At 37.7% G+C, this 26,188-nt stretch overlaps 2 protein-coding genes across 3 annotated transcripts in view; both read right to left on the bottom strand.

Annotated features, from left to right (window-relative positions):
• The window catches only part of arid3b (AT-rich interactive domain 3B), a 29,676-nt gene extending 14,747 nt beyond the window's left edge, over positions 1 to 14,929 (bottom strand). The window contains exons 1-4 of one of the 2 annotated variants that reach the window (XM_066670012.1): positions 14,539 to 14,929; positions 11,954 to 12,637; positions 3,742 to 3,816; positions 3,093 to 3,165 (exon numbers count right to left, since the gene is read on the bottom strand). In XM_066670012.1, the coding sequence (XP_066526109.1) occupies positions 3,093 to 3,165; positions 3,742 to 3,816; positions 11,954 to 12,637; positions 14,539 to 14,580 (874 nt within the window). In that variant the 5' untranslated portion in view covers positions 14,581 to 14,929. Of the gene's footprint in view, positions 1 to 3,092; positions 3,166 to 3,741; positions 3,817 to 11,953; positions 12,638 to 13,664; positions 13,767 to 14,538 lie in introns of those variants that run through there. The other variant, XM_066670013.1, reaches the window with a different exon arrangement.
• A 1,834-nt stretch (positions 14,930 to 16,763) lies between these two features.
• Positions 16,764 to 25,483, bottom strand: cox5aa (cytochrome c oxidase subunit 5Aa). The gene is made up of 5 exons (XM_066668589.1): positions 25,317 to 25,483; positions 21,169 to 21,285; positions 19,221 to 19,342; positions 18,308 to 18,436; positions 16,764 to 16,930 (listed from the first exon to the last, which is right to left on the bottom strand). The coding sequence occupies exons 1-4, from the start codon at positions 25,387 to 25,389 to the stop codon at positions 18,323 to 18,325; spliced, it is 426 nt and encodes a 141-aa protein (XP_066524686.1). The 5' UTR covers positions 25,390 to 25,483; the 3' UTR covers positions 16,764 to 16,930; positions 18,308 to 18,322.
• Between the last annotated feature and the right edge of the window lie 705 nt (positions 25,484 to 26,188).

Below are 26,188 nucleotides of genomic sequence, written 5' to 3' on the forward strand. Positions count from 1 at the left end.
TGTATGATAAAAAAAATAATAATAACAAATAAAATAGAATCATCTTAATAATAACATCTCTTTAGGCAGAGGACTTTTAAAATTAGTAAATGACCATATTGACAAACGCAAAGTTTTCCTTATCATACTCGAGGTCTACTTTAATTTTTGTAATGTCACAATGAAAGATTTGATTCCTTTACAAACTCTGCAGGCTCTATAACTAAGCACTTATTTTTCCTAAACTTTGTTTCTCTTTTTCCTCAATCTACTCACCATTTCCTCCCCCTCCCATCCTCTTTTTTCCCCTTTTTTTTAATGCCCTGCTGATGCTCTCCAGCTTCTCCATTGTCTCTTCTCTTCAACTGTCTGTCATTCTCCTCATATCAAAGGTGGGGCCCTACATTTAAGGGACTCATTAATCTTCCGCAGAAGGACAGGGGGCCCCTTAATCCACCTCTCCCCCACTTCTATCTGATCCAGCCCAGGCCTCAAGCAAGTGGCCACCCCACCTGCCCCCCTCTGAACACACACACACCAAACATCCCTCACCCGACTCGCCTGTAGCCCCTGCCACTGTGCTCCTCTAGTCTTATCAGGTTTCATAGACTTTGACAAGTAGGACAATGCATAGAGGCCAATGTGTATCGAGGTGAAGTGTGTGTGCATGCATGAGCATGGGGGTGTGTGTTTCATTTTGTGTGTTCCAATGAGAGGCAGTGTTTGACTAATGCAAATTCCTTGAATGATCAATTGTGAACAAACAGTGGAGAAAAGCTGTGATTCTACAGGTAATCAAAGCAAATGGCGATGACACTGCACAGACACAGTCTACTGATCCTACAGTAGACAACGCAGAACAGGAGACAGAGGTTGATAGCTCAGCATACAGTGTGCTTTTAAAGCTCTGTAATATTAGAACATTGACCCAGAAGTACTATTACAATTCAACTAATGTTCATAGGTGTGGTGAAACAATAACCCCTGACTCCAAGCTCCAGTAAATAAAGAGTAAAACCAAACAGTTTGGATGAACTTTGCCCATAATTCAGAATTCTTGCAAAATATTGAGCACAGTGCATTGTTAAACCCTCAAGATTAACTATTACCAACATTTCCTAATTATTATGTGAAGCATGGCTTGTTCTACAGGCCGACAGCCAACACAAATTCATTTCCACCACCGTGATGGCCACTGCTCTATGTGAAGGAAAAAGAACAGATAAGATAACGCCCCACCCTTTGGCTTCCTGTCCTAAGTGGAAGGACAATTTAACTACCTGAAAGTTTTCAGGAACAACACAAAACTTATGAAAAGAGGTTTGTTAAAAACAATCACACTTTGTCAGTGCGTCTACTTCAACTGTCGTGTCTTTCACACTATAGCAGTCAAACAAACATCATTAATCACTGGGAATGGACCCCACTGACAGACATTTGGCATGATCACACTTTTGCCGACCACCCTCTATTATCAAGTCTCACTTCTTGACACCCTGACTTACACCCACATACAAGGAGGGATGGGGGTTGGCAGAGCAGCACAAACAGCTCCCCATCTGGTTGAGTTTAAATCCTACGGTAGGGGTTAACAGCCCAATCAAGCTGTGTCACTGAAAGCTTAACCTGCCTGATGACACTGGCAGACGCATCTGACTGTCACAATACGACAGTCACACATACGAAGGACATATGATTCCACTTAACTACTGAAGAGGCCACTAACTTTCAAAAAGAAAAGTCAGTGAGAATACTGTGTGTTAAAGAAAACTGGAGTAAAATTATCTTCACATGCATACGCCTAAAAACATTATTTATTGTGTAGAGTGTAGGAAGTTTATATAGCAGGAAAAAGTAGCTGTGTGAACAACTAAATCAAAAATAAATCTCACATTCAGTTCTGCTTTGGGCCACTTTTCTGTGTAAAAATCCAATAAATCCTAAAAATATCTGATACATGACTATTTGACCTATTCTAAACAACTTGATCAGGACCTTTGTTTTCAGATTTTGAAACTAATAAATGTTTTTCATTTTCATAAAAAAATACAAAATGTGAATTATGGTTTGTTAATTTCTTCGCAAAACAGAAAATAAAATAGAAAGACCCTGTTTTTTGTTTCAGGTTTCAAGTTGAAAGTTACAAGGTCATTGTCAAGATACCTCAAGGACTGTAAAGAAATCTGTCCATCTTTTATTTTATGCTTGCTCTTTCTGTTAATAGAGCTGTGATTGGCAGAATGGCTTTGAAATCAAAAGCGTACATAATTTTAGATTAGGCAATATATGTGACTACGACAAGAGACTGTAGGAAGGAAAGGGGATTTCTTCAAGCAGTCTGAGGAGATTTTGCACAGCAAATTAACTATTTTCTTTTTTTGATTTGTTTCATTTCTTTGATTTTCTATTTTGAGAGGGAAAAATCATCATCACTTCTGGCAATAAAAAAAACTTGTTCAAAAGTAACTTGGTTCTGTTTCTCGAATTTGGATTGGAGTAGAACATTTAAATACCCATTTATTTTTCCATTTTAACATGAAAACAATATGACCCTTGTTTACCACTAGATCAGGGGTGTCAAACCAGATCCATGGAGGGCCGTGTGGGTGCAAGTTTTCTTTCCAACCACACAGAAGCCACACCTCATTCCACCTGTTTTTAATCATTGGATCTAATCAATAGATCTTGACTTTCAGTAGTGTGGGGCTTTTGCGTGGTTGAAAAGAACACCTGCACCCACACGGCCCTCCGTGGATTTGGTTTGACACCCCTGCACTAGATGATCATGCCACATGAAGCACTGTGCTTTATGAATGTCAGTCTTTTTAGGAGCATGAAATGTTTAGAATATTGCAGGTCACAATAAAAGAGCCTAATTAAAAAATTATTTGGCCATACTACCTGCTGTGGTTATGCAGCCTAAAAGTACTGAAACCTCATGTTAGACATGGAAGACATTTGCAAGGACTCATTCTCAAATGTGATTAATTCAAATATTAATAAATTAGCTAATTCTGAATATCTGAATTAAGCACTGCAGCTACAATTTTCTACATGTGTTTTCTAAAATGTAAAGAATAATAACAAAAAAAAAAAAAAATAATCCACCTCACCTCTTTTCTGCATGAAAGTAAAAAGGTCATCTAAAAACTCCTTCCTGTTAGGATCACTGTCCAGTTCATAAAGCTGAAAAAGATAATCAGAGCAATATTTATTTCCAATCTATCCCACGATACTCTTTACTATGGTCACATAACGGTACTGGAATCATCACCATTTTTCCAAATATTTAATTAAAAATGAGTAGTAGAGATTCAATAGTTCAAATCTATATTTTATGCCATATCTATTGTACTACTGGGCAAAGATCCATACAGAAACAATAGATCTTATTTTCCATAATAAAATTATAATTGTTTATCCAGTAACCCTGAGAGAATGGTACATGGGGGGGAAGGAAAAAAAAATCAGATATAGGCATCAGATTACCAATCCAAAATGAACATATCCCAATTATTTACAGCAGTAAGTTGACATTAACATCATAAAATGTAACCTAGAAGCATGCTCCAATATGTGTAAAAAATAAGCATCATTCTTTATTATTATTTTTATTCTTAATTATACCATCTTTTCTTTTCATTAGATCAGCACATCTAAGCAGCAGTGGCCCCTCACCTAACACCCTTAAACTGTATCAGTATGTCACTGATAAGAGCATAACAAACGTAACAACCATGACTTTTGGATCTGATTGTTTACCTTGGCAAAGTCCCGGGAGGCCTCTCCTCTTCCTTTACCTCCATCGCTTTCTTCATTCCAACTTGCATTGCCATTCTGTAAGGTGAAGGACATTCTTAGTTCAAAAGTGGAGTGGACAGTGAGAAACCAGCTTTAGTACACAACAGAAAGGAACTGATCTGATGTAGATGTCAGGAAAAAACAAGCAAATAAAACAAAGCAAACAAGCATTACAGAATAATTGTGCTGATCTCTGGGCTTTAACTAAAGGCACATTTACAGAATTCAAGTCATGTTTCAATTCTATGTTGTAATGTTACATTGCTGAAATCAAGATCCATTAATCCAAACAGATTATCAATCACTCTGGAAAAGAACATCTTATCAACATGTATTCATCTGGAACAAATGCCACCATCAAACAAACACACTTCAAATTACTATGCTACTTTGTGAGTTTTCAGGCTCTTTTTTTGATTGGCATCTTTGAAATGACTTCCTTTAAATGCTCTGCATCACTGGACCAATAAAGCACTTAAAAACTCTAAGAGTCCCTTGGTGCACATACTCTTTGCTTGATTACTAGCTATCATGGCTGCACACTGGAGCTCATCTGAGCAGAGTTAGGAAGGACAAGGCAAAGAGGCAATAAAGCAGTTTTACAGGAGTCCCCTCCATCCCCCTCTTTAATATGCTAAGTGAATCACAGCTGGGGAGAGAGCGTGATCTTCAGAGTTTATAGCTAACACACACCAGCTGGGTCCAGAGGAGAGCCCACTCAGCAGGGGAGCCACTGTGGAGGGCAGACACACTGTGTGGCATTGTGATGTGTAAGTGAGAGACATCTGTATGCATGTATACATACACATTATAAAAACTGAAGTATTTAGATAATGAAACAGAACCAACAGCAATACATTTAAAATACATTCAGCTCACAGGTTTCATCTTCCATTTGTGCTTGAGCAAATAATTTTTCCCCCCACTGAGGTAACATGGCACTTGCAGAGACAGGTTGTGTAATGTTATCTGACCCTCAAGACATTTATAAACTCCACAAGCTGTTATCAGGCTTACTAGTCAGGCTTTGGCCTTACTAATCATATTATAGAAGACTGATTGATGAGTGGGCAAATTAGCCAAGAGGAGGAACCAGATGACCATCTGGGATAGCAGGAGGAAATGAATTCCCCTCCCCCATATCAATTCTATAGAAACTCACATAGCCTAACTGACCATGTCAAATAATTACTCTAGAAGACAAGACAAACCCCTTATGTCACAAGTGTGAACACAGTTAGAGCTCGCCATGTACCATTCTAAATTATGGCAAGCATTAAATACAATGAGCCAAGGAAAAGAAATCTAGCGATAAGGATATCAATATCAAAGTAAATTTAAGAACGTAGCTGATACATAGGGAAATAAAAAAGCAGAATTGGAATTACTCCTTGACAAAACTAAACTAACACTGAAAATCAAACAAATCTATTTGGCTGTCAATGCAAACATCACAGTAAGCTGTAAAGGACGGCCAGTATTTGCATTTACAGGAAATAAAGAACCTGAGTTCCAGAGCTGGCACAACGCTAAAGCCTGGAAGGTTCACAGAGCATGCAAAGCAAAACAAGTATTGGTGTCACACACAGTTTAAATGGGTGGACAAAAAAAAAAAAAAGCTAATAGCTAGGAACAAAATCACATTTATAATGTATTTCCAAATATATTTTTAAACAGCCATGATGCTTGGTATACAGTTTTTAATATCCAAGTAGAGTACACGGTAGAAAACTTGAAATTGTTTCCCCTTTTGAAGTACTGTGATACCCCTGAAAATCACTGCAGGAATCTCAGTCACGTCCAGATGGTGAAGAGAGTTCTTAGAATGGCACAGCTGCTCTGAGCCATATCCCTGAAATCAACTTAAAAGCCTGGCAGGGGGCCTCTGTAATTTTTAATCCAAATCAAATAATTGGTCCTGCAGTTCCCTGCTCAAAGTCAGAGAACCATTTATTTAGCTCCTTGCTGTGCTGGGGAGCCAAGGGGCTGTGAAGGGGGTGGGGGTTGTAAAGGATCTCCTCTTTATATGGGGCCACATTCATGGCTGACCGTGTGTCATCACATGTAGCGTGAAAGCAGCTGCTAAAGTTGATACTTTTGATTATGCAACAATTATAGTTAATTTAACTATACTCCCACGCAATTATGCAGTAAATTGTACTTTAATTTAAAATATCTGCTGCACAATAAGCATTTTCCATTGATCATTCAATAAATATTTATACAGTAGTGCAATTTTAAGGTTCCATAAATAACGAACTGCTTTCCACTCAGAACTGCGAGGCTATGTCTTTTAACCATGGCAACACAAACAATTTGGCATCAGTAGTGGTGTTGAGCAATACCGACAATGAGTTAATGTAAACATGTTGCTAACTCCAAATGGCTCTATGGCAGATGTGACGCTGCATAACATGAACTCAGGAGCACAAAATAAATAAATAAATAAATAAAAACAATCAGTAGAAAAGTGAGGGGAAAAATCTCTCAGCAGAAAACTGCCTGTGTCATTCCATGGGAAAATGTACCTAAAAATATATAGATAAAGGTTAGTAGACAAATATGAAAATGAGTGCAAGCAAAGACAATATACATTAAACATACAGGTTTATTACCCTGTACCTGCACAATTTTCATTACCACTGTAGAAGGACAATAGAGATAACAAACATATACAAAGCAGGGCAACATTATAAATTGTAAAATCAAGATACAGCAGTGTTTAACAAAAAAAGTAGGCCCGCCAACCCTGGCTACATAAAAGGGAACAGCCACAACACTGGGGGTCATGAGGAGCCTGTAGCTGCTTGTCTAGATCCAAACAGCTTTAGCACAGCCTGAGGCAAGGGTCATATCCATTGGCTGACTACAGACTAGGCCCTATTTTACAAAATAGATTGTCTTTCAAAGAAATGGACACAGGTGTGAATGTTTCAGCCCACACAGGTCCATCTCTGCTCAGCACCATTATTAGGACATTTTGTATTAACAAACTAGAAAAATTTGTTTTAGCACTTGGATAATAACGTTTGTAGAACATATATAATGCACAAATGAATTTAACACACAGGTACTTTGTCTTTAAAAGCACATACTATTTAAATGCATCTCAGAAAACTTTTTAAAAGCTAAAAAAACAAATGTCAAATTTACAGATATATACTGACAAATGTCTCATTTATTAAGACAGAATTTTTAAAATTCTGAATTTAAGCAGAATTTGAAAACGGTTTGTTTTAAACAGGAGGAATTTGGTTTTATTATTTATTTTTTGGCAGAGGTGAGTGGATCTCAATCCTTTTACAAGGCAGGTCAGGACAGGCGCTGAACATAGGGGTTTCGTGAGAGGGGTTGCATTCTAGACTTGCTGAGGGGTAAAGGAAATGGACAAGGAAATAAAAAAGCAGCCCCCTCCCTTCCCCATCTACCTTCCTGCTCGATTACCACCCCCCTCCATTACTACTTCTGTTACGTCCAGTAAAATTGACTAGAAAAGGTCACAAATCACAGGACGACTGCAGAATGGCCACTCCCTCTATTCTCTGCTCTTACACAGCCCCCCAGTGGGAATTCTCACCATTTCAAGAGAAGAGAGTAGGAACTCTTAATTCCACTTGGAATGTTTCTTTTGGGTGGGGCTGGACAACCTAGACACACACATACACACACACACACACCTCCCAATACCTCACATTCTCACACTAAGCCTATAAAGATTTTTACTATCAAATTCCTCCGATCTAAGCTTTAAAAGTTCCTGCTCAACCACAAAGTTCACGCTATCCTACTGAAAGTGCAGCACAATGGCTCATTCAAACTGCCCCACAGTGTTTCATTGTCTCCAATGGAGATGATTGGAGCCACCGTCCACTGTACGTTGCCTAGTTAACACAAAATCCCTGCCTGTACAAAGCAAGCAATGTGTGAATGCAGACATGCCAACCTTAACGAAGGCGCTACTCAGACTATGAGAAGTGAACAGGCTCTGATCTCACAGATGGCTGCACTTTACATTGACAACCATGATCACATCATCATAGGACCCTGGAGAGCTGTCCTACAATAAAGCCCAATGCTACCTCTCTATGAAGCTGGACCACCAAGCAGAGGTAGTATCAAGTGACAATGAAAGACAAACATGAAAACCTTTTAACTAGAACATTTATTTATATTCAGTGAAAACTGCAGATGATTTGACACAAAACTATTGATATCTGAGAGGCCTATCATGGTCATAAACTTAATTGGTATATAAATAATAGTGAATAACATCTTTGATAGTTTTTACTCTATGTATCTATTTAAAAGTATAACCCTAAGGTCAGTAAATTGGCCGACCAGAGACACTGCTTCCAAACTGTCCATACTTCACAGCTACCAATTGAAGACACACAGCCATGGCTCAAATAAACAAACATTGCTATATATATATATATATATATATATATATATATATATATATATATAAGACATACACATTACTGAAACATTACCATGGGAAAAATGATCTAATTTTAAAATGTCTATATGAAGCATATATTAAAAAGCAGCAGAATAAATGCTTTAAGCAACATTACAAAAATGATTTACATTTACAGCAGTGATAACAGTCGCAAGTCTTATGCTGATTGATAATTTATGTTGGAAATCATTCCACTGCAACAGTAAACCCTGATATAAGCTAATAGAAACTGATTGCTACCAGCTGGCTTGTACTGCCAGCATAAGCTTGATGCGTTGCCAAGGTGACAGTTAAATAATGCAACAGTGTTGGACAAACAAGATCATTCTCCAACCACAAAAAGACAGCTGAACCTCACCATCCAGTCCCGCTGTCTTCAACACTGAGAAAATAAAGTTTAAAGGCTGACAAACTTATGAGACTTACGAGGAACCATAGCAACATCTCATCAACACCTCGGGTTAAAAGGACCTTTTGTCCATCAGTAGACAATCCTTCCTCTCTCAGTAACAACCTCCATTTAACACAGCAGAAACTTACAGGGTAAGATTATTGCAGTGGCATGTGCAGGCAAAGCATTAATAAAAAAATACTAGTGCAAAACAAAAATGAAAAAAGATTTAAATAAATAAATAATGCAGTGATTGACCATAAAGGCAGGTTTCACATCAGTAAAAGTAGGGGGGCACATATTCGTACTAGCTAAGCATAGCAGGCTGTAATTCTGCACACGGGTTGTCCAGTGTCCACTGAACCTGATTAAACCTCCATTAATCATACTAGATTAGCATGCTAGGTGACCACAAAGGGGGCATTGTAGCAGTCATTCAAAAAGCTTGCTACTAGTGTGTGACGAAAAAAAAAAAAAAAAGACATTGCGCCATTGGGGTTGGTCAGGTAGCTTTTAAAACATCAGTCAGCATTACTGTAGTGCTATAACAACAAGCACATAGCTTCCATGCCAGTAATTCACATTTTACATGACACTCCTAGAAGTCCTTGGTTTACACAAAAATCACTTATATTAAATAACTAAAATTCCATTACTGAGGTATTCACATAACTAAAGTCTTAATGAAATGCCTGATTCTAATGATTCCTGAAAGGTTATTCCTTGAGCCATATGCACATGACTTCAGTACCACAGTAGGTCATTCCCCATGGAGACTATAAACAAAGCAGACTTCAACTTGTTTTTATCACTGCACTGCCAATTAATTCCCTTATTTGCAAATATTACATGTAAACATTACCATGGTCCTGTGAGTGAGAGAGAGAGAGAGAGAGAGAGATAGAGATAGAGATAGAGAGAGAGAGACTGTGTTTACCGATTGACTGAGGCTTATCCATTTAAGTGTGAAAGGCTCCAAAAAGCCAACCCCCCACCCTCTTTGAAAATACCATTTGTGGCATCTGTTCTCTTTTGTGTAGTTGGTGCCATCAAACCAGTCCTTTCCCTCTTCCAACCACAGCCCCCCCCCTTATACACACACTGCAATCTGATACTGTTACCACAGCAGAGCATCATTAAATGCTAAAGAGTAGGCATAAAGAAAGAGAAGATAAAAAGGAAGCAAAACAAAAAGAAAGAAAAGGACATTCTCAGCCAACAATAAATTCCCTCCCATCCATGTCAGAACCAAGTCAAACTGAAAAACTAAGGAAACAGAGTGGAAAAATGTTTCAAACAAGTATAGAATTAAGCAAACCATAAAAAAAGTAATTGAATTGAATCTGATCTCAACAGGCCAACTTAAACATTCAACAGCACTGAAAGAAATGAAGGAACTGTAGTGTTTTTGAGCATTAGATTTAATCTGATCAGAGATCTAATGTGTAGACATTTTCTGATAAGTTTATTTAAAAATATAAAAGCAAAGAAAGCTTAAACCAATGTGTTTAGAAATCGAGGGGAAAAGAAAATAAAACTTCAGAAGCATATGCCAGATTACTATATGATTGCTAGTTTAACCATAGCCATGGAAGCTACCAGTCAAACAGTCTCCAGCTATAATGAAGCCCACATCCAGCTAGTTTTTAAAAGGGTGCACATAGGCAATTTTATTGCCTACACCACACAGACCATTAGCGTCTAAATATATAGTGACTTGGGTGTGACGAAAACATCAGAGCACTGCCCATCAACATGGAGCCTGACTTTCCACAATGAGAGCTTCACAGCTGTGTGCTCACTAGAACTGCTTCTAAAATGGAACCCATACTATAACATGGACTGGTCTTTGCCCTAGAACTATTTAAGCCTGATGCCATACTCTGCCTTTTGTGCACTTTAGCCTACCTCATATGTATATAGCATTCTCTCATTTTCTTGTTGTTCAATGTTTTTATTTCATTGGTTTTATTCATATATTCATATATTTATTATTTATTCATATATATAACATCTGGAACAAAAGGAATGCAGAATAAGACTTGATTTGTATTAGTGTAACTGTGGACCCAAAAAAATAAATAAATAAAAAATCTTGAATACCAAATACATTTGTCCCTACCTTCATTTGCTCTGTAAACAACCTAAGGTATGAGAAATGCATAAAATACATTACTATTATTACTATTAATAAAAAAACATGTCTACAAACAAGTGTGCAAATGTTTCAATGCCAAACCCCTCTTCAAGTTTGTAATTAACTTAAGTCAGGTAAAAAAAACTTAAGTAGGTCAAATCCAGTACAGATAAAGCTAATAGGATTTTTTTTTTCATTGAAAAGACTCCATAGAACAAAAAAAAGTCACCAAATAATTAAAAATGAATTCTCTGTAATTAACAGAAAATTAATTCAACAAAGAAATAATGTATGCAGATTTTCTTTTAGAATGTAGTACATCACTATAATATCAGCTTTCCCACAGCCCCTGTGATTAAGCATATCATCCCTCAAACTAATTTAAAACTGCTAAGGTTCAGGGCCACAATATTAGCACATTTAGGTTAGATTCTACAATGAGTGTAAGCTAAAGGGCCTGGTCTCCTGTGGCGGAGGCACGCGTCCACAACACCTCTGCCTTCTGTCTGGCAGCCATGACAGCATGCTTCTTTGGACAGAAGCCAAGACAGCAGTACTCTGCCAAGTGTCTGTTCCAAGAAAACACCACGGGCCAGGAACAACAGAGGAAAGTGAGAATGCAGGAAGAAAAGAGAGAATGAATGAAAGAGAGAATGAAATTCCCAGTCTGCTGGGCTGACTGCCAGAACACCACACTTTGAAGGTATTTAAAGACAAAACAGGTCAGCACTGGACTCTTAAAGGAACCCACTAACAAAATTCAAAGAGCAAGAGTCATGCATGGTTTTGAACACAGCAGGAGAAGACCAACAATGTAAAAAAAACTGAAAGAAACAAACCAAGTTAAACATAAAACGATGATTTAGCAAAGAGAAGAAATCAGAAGCATAATCTGATATGAATGTTATACTAAAGAACATTGTTTCCGCAATACTAAACCCCAAATTGTTATTAATAATACAAACAGATTTTATAAATTCTAAGATTAAGCATGCAAATTATTTAAATAATAATAATAATAATAATAATAATAAGAACAAAAAAATATGAAAAAAACCCCCCAAAAAAAACATAATTCATCAAACTTCTATGCCACACTCAACAAGCAGCCATTTTGATTAAGTCAGAAATACCAAAACCAAACAGACAATTAGCAAAAAGTTTATATGGACATTACACAAACCTGTTTGACTGATTCATCAAAGCCCCAATCGGCCAGGCCATTCGGTGTGGAAAATGAATGCTGTTCAGTAGGGGACGGGCTGTCTTCTGGCTCATCTTTTACTTTCAGTGGGGGTGAGCGTGTCCGTTTCTTTGCAGCTGAGGGAGAGGCAGCATAGGAAGGGAAGGGATATGGTTGACCTCCTACACTAGCTTGTTGGAGCGCAAGGCTCTGCTTCCTTAGAAACTCCAAACCCTCATTTTCTTCTTCCTCACTACCTTCCTCACCATCCATCATTTCATCTTCTTCATCTTCTTCTCCTGCAGAGCCTCTTCCTCTGTCCATCTCATCCTCGTCATCCTCCTCCCGTACAGAGTCCACACTGCTCTGTGTAGAAACTCTGCTGGCTGGAGGTGGCTGGCTACTCTTTTGCACTCTTTCTAGGGCACTCTTGTTGAAGTATTCGAGGGTCAGTGGTGCACCCTGAGCCCTTGCTGAGGCCATGATGGCTTGCTGAGCTGCCAGTTGCTGGGCGTAGAGAATGTGAGCTTCTCTGATGTGTCTCTCTTTACGTTCCATCTCTAACTTGGCTTGTTGTTGTCTCTGGAGTTGCTCCATTACAGCTTCAAGTTTGACACCAGTTCCTCCACCAAGTGCTGCCTGTGAGAAGACTCCTGCCAGGCTGCTGTCATGAGATATAATGGGCTGTGGAGCAAATAACACCAACATTATTTTGGGCATTTTATTTACCATTCTATCTAAGACACAAGTAGTGACATCTAATATTTCACATCACAAAAAAAAAAAAAAAAAAAAAAAAAGGTGAAAAAAAAAAAGTTATGTTTTTTCAGGGTCAATATTCAGCCTCACTTTCCCTACAGTGTCCCTACAGACACTAAACTTGCCAATTGTTTAATAAGTCAGTTCAAGTGTGTGAAAGGAAGGAAATCCTCAGACTGGATGCTAACCCTCAAGGATTAGAACTGAAGAGAACATTTAAAGAAACACCACATAATATAAAGGTTCTTAAAATAAACATTTAAATTAAAAACTGTAGCACTTGAATCTTTGGGCTTTAAATAAACTGTTTCTCCCACACATTACTTATCTGGCCTGCAAAATATAGGTTATCTGGTTTAACAAAATCACTTATAATTAGAAGATTAGAACTCATGGCACTGAAAGATAATGTGTGTTATAACCAGTTACTACTAGCTCCTGTTAGTATTTTACCTAATTGGGTTTAAATAATGGAAATTACCAGAAAAGGTTATATAACAGCATTTTAAAGACAACACAAAAGGTAAAAAAAAAATCTTAAAAACGTAATCAGGAGTAAAGACAGTTTAGAAAGTGTAAGTTGTCTACATCTAAAACGTCTTTATCTAAAATAAGTCTGTACACTGTTTTGAAGTAATCATATTTGATCCATATTAGAGACGCAAAAATAAAGTCAATACAAAAGTGGCAAACATAATTAAATTCAAGTGATTTTTCCCGCACTTTTTAGTCCCAAAATAAGCACAAATATCAGCTCGCTTAGTAAACACGGGCAGGTCTGGAAGGTTAACGGGTCGTGAGAGTTTCTCGGAAAACCTGAAACACACGAACATACCCGGACATTAAGGTCAAAACCATACGTCTATCTTCAGAATTCACTGTAATGATACGTGTTGTGTTCAGTCAACCTCGTTTTAGCTCTGTTGAGACAGTAAATTTAAAGTGTACCAACCCCTGGTTATTTATGGCAAGAGGGAGAGCACGGCTGTCCTTTGACCCGAGCTGTGGCCACTTCGCCAAGAGGAGCGGATTTCCGGTCAAACACCGCTTCGTTTTACACTGAGATAAATAATTCACTTCGAACAAATAAAGTACGTTGGTGTAAGCCTGTTGATTATTTTTAAAGCCAGGTACAAATTTAAGTTTGTGTGACTGCCGTAAACCATTGGCTCACTGCTGAGCGGCGGCTGCTCCAAAGTAATGGCGCTCGTCCAAAATCAACAGTTAACTATGACCACCACCAACACGGAGGACAGGCAGCCGAGAGCCAGCGGCTCGGGGCCGGTTTGACGGACACAACGGGGTCAAAAGAGGGTCTGAAACGTCTAAAATAGACCGTTCACGACTGATTTGTAATTTAAATACGTCAAAAGGTGCACAGGAGGTGAACAAACAGGGAGGGGAGCACAAAACTCCCGAAAAATCATGACGTGTCCAATGTGGACATAAAAGCTGAAGCGGGGGCAAGTTAGTTAGTCTACAAAGCAGGACTCAGCTTAGCCACATAACGTAAGCTTCAAGTCATACGTGTCTAGTAGGAAAAAAAAGATAGAGACAGTCCTCTACTCTGGGCTTAAGTAATCTGGCTAACTCATTACTCCTGTTTTGTGTAACAGTCCCAGGTCTAAAGAGAATTAACAAACAAAAATAGCTAGCCAAAGAGCGTCCACGATTAAAACACCCACAAACTGGACACAAAACCCACTTCATGGCTTCCCTGCTCATGTTCTGCAAGGACTTGAAGCCAGCAGGTCGGTTTCACAGCACATAAATCATCAGTCTGGGTTTAACCGGACTTTTCCAGTACCAATGACTGGGGCACTCACCATTTGCGCCTTGCTGCTGCCGCTACTGGAGTTGTCCACCATCCCTCCTTCCTTAGTGTTTCTTTCCCCTTCTCGTCTCTCTTTCTTTTACAGGGCTGTCCTCGCTTGATCGGAGTGCACTAGTGAGACTCTCATCCACCCGAGTGTTGTATGTGTTTAACGTCCCCGACGAGAGAGCAATAGCCTGGCGGTGCTCACTGGGAAAATCGATGGTGGGATTTTTCCCCCTTTAAAAGCAAACAGGGAGGGGGCAGACGAAGAAGGGAAATGCCTGCCTGAGCTCACCTCAGCTCTCTCTCTCTCTCTCTCTCTCGATCAGACTCACACCGCCCTCCACTTACTACGTACACACCGAGAGCAACACCAGACCAAACCGAAGCCCCTCAACACGAAGAGCCCGCCCCCACCAGGCCCCATACATTTACACACCACATACACACAGCTTTATGTGGCCGAGTGTCCACTGTTTTCTTTTTAACTTAAATCACTACAGAGGAGCAACAGGCAGCACATGTGAAAAAGACATTTATATGAACTCAAACTATTAAATGGTGGATGTAACATATTAATTAAAAGACAAAGTCTAAATCTGTAAAATCTTAATACTGATTTTTGAAAGCTATTTTATATCACAGTTAAAAAAAATTACCAAATAATTACCAAAGCATAGAAATGCCCCCATTTTTTATTTGCAGCAAACATGGACCAGTCAGTAGTTCTGTGTTCTTTCTTTCAGTCACATCACTGATCTCTTTCAAACTAAGTGATGAAGCAGGTACACTCTAGCCATGTCCCTAATGTCCCAAAAAGACACCATTTTTTGAAGTTGTTTGATGAGTGAGGAAATGGAGAGCAATCATACACAGCCCTGGAAAGTTCAGCAGAAATGAGCACACTAGGGATCTCATCTGTATGCCATACACACGGCTCACTTTTTATTTTCTTTTTTATACATATCTACATTTTTATGTTTTATTTTTCTTGTGTATTTGTTGTAGCTTTAATTCTTTTTAGTTTAGTATTATTTATTCTGAGAATGTCTATACATTTAATTTATGTTTTGTTCTATTTCCTTAACTCTTATTTTTGTTAATGTGTGTCAGTGTTAATGTGTCGTCAAAGCATTTCACTGCAAGTTGTACCATGTATGTGACAAATAAACTTTGATTTGATGGAAAGCTGTGAAGTTTGTAAGAATGTGGACTCTACATAGGTCTAATACCCAAAATTCATGAAGGTACAGGAAAGGACTGATCAGAATAGACTTTTATTTATTTTGCAGCATTCTAATATGGAAAGAGGAATGTGTAAATATGAATGCATTTCTTTATTAATAGAATTGACACTGAGATGCATTGTACTTATAGTTGCTGTTCAATTGAAAAGCTGTATCTCCATTTTGGTAAATGTTTAGTTTACAGCACTGTGTGAAAATTTCATGATGAATGAACCAATATAAATGCTCCAAAATGACTTATAATAAAATAATTTGACATTAACTTTCACTGAAATATGTTATTTGCCTTTCCTTTAGTTGGTATTTTAGGAAATACGTTTTTTAACTGGACAGCGACATTATGATCTGAACTGAAAAACTGCATATTATTACATTTGCTGATTTAAACACAAAAGAGCCTGCAAATTACACAAGTCTGACACAAACACATTGGAAACAAGCTCCCTTTAGGGTTTTTTTGCCCTGCAGGGGAAATTTGGTAACATACAGTGGCTGAAATCAGATCATGTATGTTGTTGCTGTAACTGAAGCATAGACTTTGAAGAGGACCACAGTGTTTTGGGCTCCATTTGGGACAGGGCTTCTAGCACCTTCTCCCTCTAAGACCAAGCACATTTGTATAAAGCTGGGGAAAATGACTAAAAGCCTTTACACTGCACTACAGATCTGATATAGACATTCCTTCACATGGATCTAGTTCTAAACCCTGCGCATAAATAATGAAAATAAATAATGAAAAATGTTTTATTGCAGTTGTTGGTGACCATTCATCAGCTATTAGACCTATCAGAATATTTTTAGCAGGGAGTTTTGAAGGCTTTATTTTAGGCCTACTAAAGAAGTGTCTGCATAGCGCCCCCTAGTGGTCCCTGAAACTCACACTAATGAAAAAGAAATGCTGTGCTGCACATGGGTCATTTATTTCATGATAATGCGATGCAACATTGAACTCATGGAATTAACTTAAACAAGACCTTGGTAACAGACAGACAAATGTGTTCAGTAAAGATAAATGTCCCTTTATTAAGTCCATCAATATTTTACAAGCAAAAGAACATAATAAAGGCCAATTAAATATAAACACAAATACGACATGAGGCAAAGACTTCAAGTACAGAGGTCCACTCCATCCCAGCAACAGGTCCTCGGAACAATCTGCAAAGGAATACAGGAGAAATACTGTCATGTTACAATTAATAACAAATTGTGTTGATTCTTTTAAAGTTCCAAAAACAGAACAGTTTGCAACGGTCTTGAAGAAGGTAACCAGATATCTGTAACTAGAGTTGGGTGGTATAACAGTAATACAGTATACCTTGGTGTTTAAAATGTGGACAGTATTTCAAAATGAGGGTGGTATTTCAAAAAACAATGCGTGTGGCGTATCAAATTTGTGTTTGGTGTAATTAAGTACAAGACCAAAGAGTGTGTTCATGTGCTTTTAAGAAAGCCACAGGGTGGGGGTGCTGAGGGTGCTCACTGAATGGTGATTTCACAGTCTGAAAAAACAGATGAGGGGAGGGGAAAATGGAGGGAAAAAAAAGTCCAGTAGCCCAAAGCAGTTGAGTTTAGCTCCTGGCTTTGGGTTAAAAGAAATGAATGAAAATTAACAAACAAACACTCAGAACACTTCACTCAACCATATGCTCACAGATATGAGGCTCCATCTAAATATGTAAGCCTCAGTTTGCTGGAAAGCATCTGCTGTGGCATGCTACACAGATGGCAGTTAGTTGGCCAGCTATGCTGTTGTTGATAGAACCGTCTTATTTTGCGTATTTTCAAATTTTTCTGTTTCTCCAGATTTCTCTCAGAAACTGTTTTTATCATCAACACTTGCTGTGCTGAGCTGAACTGAACAGTGCTGAAAAACACTTCACTCAACCCACACTTAAAAACAGGAGACACACGCAGCCTAACTGAGCACCCCACACTCCATTGTATGAAAAATATGGATACCTCCCATCCCTGTCTGTTATCAGTGTTTAATTTAACCAAAAGATATCACACAAAATCACTGTACAACACATTCACAAACATGGTGCATTATGCCTAAAACACACACATTAAAAAAATCATGCTCGAGTGTCACACATTCCTTTTTCCCCACTCAAGTCTAAAGGTCAATTATGTTATGAAATATGGCTAAAATCTGATGATCAGGTGGGATCACAGCAAAACTGATTGCTTTGTTATTAAATGGCATATATTTGTTAAGCATATATAAATTAAGCTGTTCAGGTGATTTTAAACATACTAAAAAAGGAAAACAAATCTCCAAGGAAAAGGGACATTCAGGACACTTTTTTTCTTTTAGAGTCAAAAATGTGAAATGACATTGCAATGGGCAACAGGAAATGTTGATTCCCAATTGGAGTAATTTAATTTTAATAGAAATATTTAAAAAATTGAAGTTCCGCAGTCATGCTGCTATTTCCCCCATGTGGTAGTTGATGTAGGCCAGAATCAAAGAACCCATGGCCTGATATATTTCCAGATGATTGAGAACCTAGCAGTTTATTGAGAGCTCACCACAACAGCAGAAGTCTATGCTTTGTCAATGCCAAGCTCCTCAGGTGTAGAGATTCCCAGCTCATCAAGTGTAGGCCGAAGCTCTTGGATAACGTAGGGATAAATATCTTTGTGGGGCCCAGATTTGTCCTGTGTTTGATTCAGAAACACAAACAATGAGTTCAACAGTAGGGAAGAAATAAATCCTTTAAAAAGTGAATTCATTTGTTCATTCAACAGTTTAAGCCTCAAACACTATAGTACACTACAACGCATTAATTAAATAATTAATTAATTGTCTGTAAGCTCTTATCCAGTTCAGGGTCATGGTGGGTCCAAAGCCTACCTGGAATCACTGGGCACAAGGCAGGAACACACCCTGGAGGGGGCGCCAGTCCTTCACAGGGCAACACACACACGGACACTTTTGAGTCGCCAATCCACCTACCAATGTGTGTTTTGGACCGTGGGAGGAAACCCACACAGACACGGGGAGAACACACCAAACTCCTCACAGACAGTCACCCGGAGCGGGACTTAAGCCCACACCCTCCAGGTCCCTGCGACACTACCTGCTGTGCCACTGTGCTTTTAAATCAGATTTAATTTATTGAACAATCTTGGAAATGAACTGTCTTTGTTAATACACAGAACATTGTAAGAATAAAACTATGGCTTGTTTAGTTGAAAATATCACATTTCTGTCAGATTTCCTTATTATTTCAACTCTGAGTACAACTTAAAAGAATATAGAAGCCAAAATAAAATAATTCATTGGAGCATTTTAACTGACAAGAAAAATGCTCTGTGTAAAAGCCAAGTTTGGTTAAAATATAGACAAAAGCCCATTTAAATATAACACAAATTAAAAACAATTGCTACTAGTTAACAATGAAGGCAAATATTTCTCAATTTTAATTAGTTTTTCACAAACCTTGACTGCCTCAAGAATACGAATGGCACTTGCTAAGTCATTTAACCTCCGACAGGCCCTCAATGCAGCATCCAGGATCTTGGGCTCAGGTACCAAGTCATAACCAATCAGTGTGTTCATACCTGGAAGGAAACAAACAGCAACATTTACTGTATGGACACACCAAATAAATATAGCACAAAAAGTAAGGAAATTTGTGTTTTGGTAGATTATTTCTTTGTTGTAACATGGCTTCTTGGCAAAAAATCTTATATTGTTGGAAAGCCTGTTCATTTCCCTTTTAAATGGTGTCACATTTTAAAAAGTGGAACCAAGGAACAGGCTTTTGTGAGATGAGCAGTAGAGCTGCGTATGTGGGTTGCGCCCATGAAAAATTTGCCAAATCCTCTCTGTCAGTGCCAAACAGCTTATTTGTGTGATGTTGTGGGGCGGCATCTCCCTCACTGGAAAAACGAGTCTTGTCATCATTGGAGGTCTCAATGCAGAGACATATCGAGATGAAATTCTGCAACCACATTATGGCAATCCCATATCCCCAAAATCAGGGAGTAAACTCTATCCTCCAAGATGATAACACTTGCCCCTACAGAGGGGGATTTATCAGAGACTACCTCCAGAATTTGGGAGTGGAGAGGATGGACTGGCCTGCCAGCTCCTGACCTTAACCCCATTGGGTGTGCTGTTGGTGCCAGAGTGACCAAGACCACGTTGGTTGACTTGTTACAAACGCTGGTTGAAGAATGGGATGCCATCCCACAGCAGTGAGTGACCAGGCTGGTGACCAACATGAGGAGGAAGTGCCAGGCTGTTGTGTCTGTGTGTGGTTCTTCCACACGCTACTGAGGCTCCATTTTGTTAAATGAATAAATTGTTAAACTGCCAATATGTCTTGTTTCTTCAAACTTCAATCATCCAGTCCACCAAAGAAGTCAATGGCAGAATAAGCTGTTTGGCGCTGCCAGAGAGGATCTGGCAAATTAACAGGCTTCCAATGGTATAAGATTTATGGCCAAGAAGCACTGTTAGAACAAAGAAATAATCTACCAAACACAAATTTCCTTACTTTTTGTGCTATGTTTATAAGATGTTACACAACTGAATGGAAAACAAGTTATATAAAACCTTTTCCATGTACAGACCATTTGTCAATATTAATTTCACTGCTTAAATTTTGTTTTTTGGGGACAGAGTACATTGTGGTTTTAAAAGGCATACATAAGATTCATAAAACAGGATGATCAGGATAATCAAGGTGATCTGGCTGAAGTGTTCTGACAAATAAAACGAGTCAAAACTAAGAAATGAATTATTATACATTATACAACTATTATACACAAACTTTAACACATATGAGAAATATGGCAATTTCACACTAAAACTATAGACACTGTTCAAAAATCAATGTTACTAAGGTGGGAGGCGGGGCAAGGCAAACAGACATGGGTAAGGTTAATTTATGTAAAAGCAAGGAGTTTGCTCTTTAATTCAGGAGCTAAAACTGATAGCTTCCACATAACGTATCACTGTTTACCTTTACAAATGACATTCATGCATAAAAAACAAAAAACTGACAAATCATAATGTTTCAGTTGCTAAGTCAGCCTAGCCATGAGCTTGGTTGTTAGTATTCTAGTTAGACAGAAGCAACAATCAAACAGAGAGTGAATAAAATAGTGCAGCAATATTTCAGCCTGACAAAAATGCCTCTGACATGAAGGAACAGCTCAGTTATAAACATACGATTAATTAACTGATTTCAGGCAAACATGCACAGATAAACCATGCTCAGTGTTTAAAAGCATTTAGATGCACAGCACCTTTATATGTAAATTAACTGCCCTACTAAAATTTAAATAGAATAATTTTTTTGTTTCCGTAGTTTATTTATTTATTTATATTTAACATCAGCCAAAGAGAAAACTTGACAATGTACTAATATTTAACCTACCTTTCCTCAGTTCCCAGGCATCAATATCAGGTTTGCTGAAGTAGGTGACCCAGCGGGCATCGAACTCCTCATCTGTCTCCTCTTTGCCATGGGAGTAGCAACGAGTAGCCAAAGGAGCTGAGTTAAAAAGAAAAAGCACTCAGTCAATAAATAAATATGGTCACTAAAGTAAGTAAAAAAAAAAACCAGACATAACCCTTTAAGCATGACGCATGAATAAATAATACAATAAAACTTATATATATAAAAAAAATACTTATTATATATACATAAAATACTTAAATACTACTTTTTTTTATTTTTTAAATCACACATTGTGGCCCTTTAACTAAAAATCTAAACATAGTTATTTATTTTATTATGGATAATATAATTTGAATGCATCATATTTAGGCATTTAACAATATATTTGTTCTTTAATCGGTCTTTAGTTCACCTCATCAGTTAAAACAGTTCTTCAGATTTTTTTTTTTTACAATTTTTTCTTCATTTTGATTGATTTAAATTAAACAATGTAGAGCAAATGATTGTCTCTGTTCTTCAGAATTTACCATTACATTGGCTGCAGAGGTCCTTGACCTATGTGTACTCTGTTCTTCTCTTTGACATTTTTTACATTTCATATACTGGTCGTAATAAAAAAACAAAAACCACAAAGAGTATTTTTTGTTGATCTGCACAACCATGTTTCCACATTTAGAGGAACTACAGTTGTTTCTGTTACTGTCTGAACCTTAGCTTGAAGTATGTGGTCACTCAGACCTCCCATACTCATCTGTATCACCATCTTCCTTTAAATCTGTCTCTCAAAATCAATGTTGACAACTGATCTAACAAAGTTTCATAAAAATACTTTGTAAAATTGTCTGTGTTTTGCTGCTTTAAACAGTTTGAATTTTCTGAAAATGTATTATAATTAATGAGCAATAGACAGGTAGAATACATTAAATCTATGAAATGGAACAAAAATGCTTAGTTTTACTACAAGTAACATCATACAAATCATACATGGAATTGCTTCAGTTTAGCGCAAAAAAAATAGTCTTTAAATATTCTGCTGTGTTTTAATGAAGGCAGCAACAATTTATGTTGCTCCAAAATGTAACGGTTTGGCAAATGTTTGGAAATACTTCTACTTCATTCATAGAAAGAACTCAAAACACTTTCCCCAACAGGATAAAAGTTGTTTCTGTATTTCTTTTCATTAGATGATGAAAGAGCCACCTCCAAAGATCATGTATCATATTTAATACAATTGGTTTAAAAAGGTTAAGATACAGAACTCACATAAAAAAAATAATAAAATAAAAAATAAAATAAAATTCCCTTAACTAACTTAAATTCCTTAAAAAAAGATTTCCAAATAAGTCTAAAATTCACAGGTCTTCCATCGTTGAGGGAAGATTAAATATTGTCTAACATGTTTTGCTTATTGTATACCATTATAAGAATACTGCCCAAAATCATTTCCTCAAGCATGTTTTAGAAGCACCCTGGCTATACTGTAAAGGTTTAAGACAGGTTTGAGTCATCAACTGGAAGTGAAGTACAGCATGGTACCATAAATAGAAGGCAGTGTGCATTTATATATACACACATGCACACACACAACGGTCATTTATCAGCACATGTAGGAAATGACAGTTCACCGCAAGGTTATGCTTTGTGGCCTCTGAACTTGATATGGCAGCAATGTTAAAATGCCTCATGTCATGAGGTGAAAGCAGCTCAGGCACAATGTTTACTAGTAATTGTCATACATAACGATTCTGGGAGTTGTTCATCCATTCTCTACGGTGGATGGTCCAAATCAATACGAATGGATACTTTCATTTGAAAAAAACATATGTTGCTGTTGCAAACTTTTACTTTAATAAATAAATATCAAACCAATGCAGTTCAGGGTTATAAACAACATACTGGCATTATCTTGTAAATACTACAACCCCAATTCCAATGAAGTTGGGACTTTGTGTAAAACAATATTGTGTAAAAGAACTTATATTCAATTGAATACACTACAAAGACTAGATATTTAATGTTTAATCATATAAACTTTATTGTATTTTTTTGTGCAAATGTTCACTCTTTGAGGCCTGCAACACGTTCCAAAAGAGTTGGGACAGGGACAACAAAAGACTGGGAAAGTTGAGGAATGCTCAGAAAACACCTGTTTGGAACAGTCCACAGGGGAACAGGTGAGTGTCATGATTGCGTATAAAGGGAGTATATGTTGATTATAGGTTGAAAAGGATTTGCAAATCATCGTATTCTGTTCTTATTTTTGTTTTACACAATGTCCCAACTTCATTGGAAATGGGGTTTTACAATTATTTGTCGTCCTGTATGGTTTCAGTGGTCCTGTTTTCCACAGAAGTATTATTTTCAATTACTGTTTTAATATTAAGCAAATACTATTGGGTGTACACTGATAAGCATAATGCACTTACATATGTATATGAAGTGGGACAAAAAAAGTAGCAATGGCAAAGACTCCAAATATTATATATATATATATTTTTCTTTTTTGTACATTGTGAGGTAACAGTTGCATCTAAATTTCAGTTCTTTTTCCACCATGCAGCTTTCATTTTACAGGTCTAGCTGAAGGTTATGTATCTCAAGGGCAATCGTGTTCAGCCCTTTGTTGAGAGGACACAAGTCTGGACATAAGACAGGCAGCTGACCTCTTATTAAAGTCTGAAAAGATTTTCAAGACATATGTAAAAAGCAAAAACGTTATAAAAATTGAACATCTTAGTTTCATTTTCATTTGCTAAAGACATTGCTAGTTCCCTATATTACATAAAAGGTGTCTGTGGGAGCAAGTGTGACTTTGGATCAATTTATTAATAAAATATTGAACTGCTTGATGTTCAACATAAACCTGGAATTACTTTTTTTTTTTTAATCTATGAGAAATTATCACTCATGAGTCTTAGGAAAAGAGAAGCAAAATCACTAATTTCTACTGTCTCTCTGCACAGGTGGAAAATCTGGTGTGTGTATAAACCTGGCCACACTCCAAGGATTCTTCCACTGAAAAGAGGCATTGCAATGCAAAAATAAGATGCATATTTAAAATTGCATCCTATGGGTTATTTAAATGCATTTAAACACCACACGTCGCAATCACTATGACTGGCAGCACCATCCATGTCACAGTGTGGGGTAAGTTCCTTCTTTAGACTTTGTATTTTTTTTTAACTCTGAAAATATTGATCAGCTTTTGAAAGACACTGTTGTGTAACTCAGCTACCAAACTACAGCAGGCTTTAGTGAGCCAACTAGGTTTGAGAAAGTTTATGACACATGAAACCCTGGCTATCTGAACTCGCCCGTTTGGCACTTCTTTCACTCATGACACTGCTTCTAGTATATAATCACCACATGTTTTTTTATTGGAGTGGGTTTTAAAAATATAAACCTAAAGCCTTCTTGTTAAAAAGGTAGAGATCGAGATTTTATACATATGTATAGAAATGTCGTATTATGCATTAGGCCGGTCCATGTCTCTCTAAACATGGTATAGTTACAGTTGGCCTCAGTGTAGTCAAAGTGAGTATATTGCCTGTCTAATGTCACAGGTTTCTTTCGCTCTTCATATCCGCCTCACTGCGGCGCACGTAGTCAGTGCACTCAGAAAACCGCCGCAACCAACCGGCCTTCCGCCCCCAGACACAAGCTGAAAATCCACTGGAGACTTACAAGCTAAAATATTATACATCCGTGGAACACAAAGTATAAGTATATGAGCTAGTCTTAAGTCGGAAACACGTTGTTTGAAAGTATAAATGAGATAGGACCCGGTCTCTAACAGTAAGCTAACCTTTAGCACTTGGCAGTGTGAAAGCATCTGGGCCTCAAGTGGGTCATGACAAGGACACGGCCATAAAAGCACTGAGAAACACACAAAGAGCCCCATAAGAGCATTCAAACAGATACATACGCCACGTTCAAAATGAAGACAACAGAGTATACACGCGAGAGCACTGTCTACATTATTGAGGCTCTCTTAGCAACTTTACACACGTTCGCTAAGCTACGGTTAGCACGCTAACAGCTAACTCCACTGAAGGTGTTCGCGGAAACTAGAAAACCACAGACGACCTTTGACGTTCACTTAAGCCGCACGTTTTCCCATTTACCTGTGTACTGTGGTCGTGAACGTGTTAAACTCCGAGCTCCGGAGACCGAGAGGCGGAGGGCGGCTCTGAACATGGTCTCGTTTTGGACACCGGGTTCTCTGAACGGTAACTCAGACCGCTGGACCTAATGACAATGAAACAGGCCTGTACGGCTATCAAGACAGGCCCCACCCCTTGCTCCTCCCCACACCAGTTTTCACACATGCCCCGCCCTGGAGGCTGGGGGCCATCAGCCAATCGGAATACAGAAGACGGGGCTTGTCGGAATATAAGTGGCAAAGAAGAAAGTTGACATAGGGCAAATACGGCTCATAAAGTGTACCTTGACGAGTTAAGCACTCGTTCATCTTCTTTGCCTCTTAATCCATTTCAGGGTCGCGGTGTAAATACAATTTGATTAAAACAATTAAACAACCCAGAAAAAAGAGCAAATTAGAGCCTCCAAATTATTTAACAATTTAACTTCCCTTTAAATAGGTTTGAAGAAATATTTTTGTCTGTACAAAATGTGTTCTGAAAGAAAGCACTTTATAAGACTAGTTGCTGTTTTATTATTACTAGTAATATTGATTAAAAAAATTCCATGAGGGAATTAAAAACATTATTATTATTATTATTATTATTATTATTATTATTATTATTATTATTATTATATCATCATCAATTTTTAATTAATGCTGCTCCAAGCAACTCAAAGCGCTTCACATAAGATTTAAAGACAATAAAAATAAATGTAGATACAAGGAAGGTGTTCTTAAACCAATTTCACCGCAACTACCACTATTACCACAGTACACTGTGGCTGAATCTTTAACAAAATGTATCTTACATTTTTAATATAAGCAGTTCGTTTTCAAAAACAAACAAAAATA

Source organism: Hoplias malabaricus, chromosome 4 (genome assembly GCF_029633855.1).
Source record: "Hoplias malabaricus isolate fHopMal1 chromosome 4, fHopMal1.hap1, whole genome shotgun sequence".
NCBI lineage: Eukaryota > Metazoa > Chordata > Actinopteri > Characiformes > Erythrinidae > Hoplias > Hoplias malabaricus.

What these genes read in the sequence shown, in the direction of transcription:
- cox5aa (XM_066668589.1), bottom strand. Translation starts at nt 25,389, where the DNA reads ATGTTCAGAGCCGCCCTCCGCCTCTCGGTCTCCGGAGCTCGGAGTTTA. An exon ending in TTCACGACCACAGTACACAG is followed by an intron (nt 21,286 to 25,316) that starts GTAAATGGGAAA and finishes TTTTTAACTCAG; the next exon opens with CTCCTTTGGCTACTCGTTGC. An exon ending in GTATTCTTGAGGCAGTCAAG is followed by an intron (nt 18,437 to 19,220) that starts GTTTGTGAAAAA and finishes AATCAAACACAG; the next exon opens with GACAAATCTGGGCCCCACAA.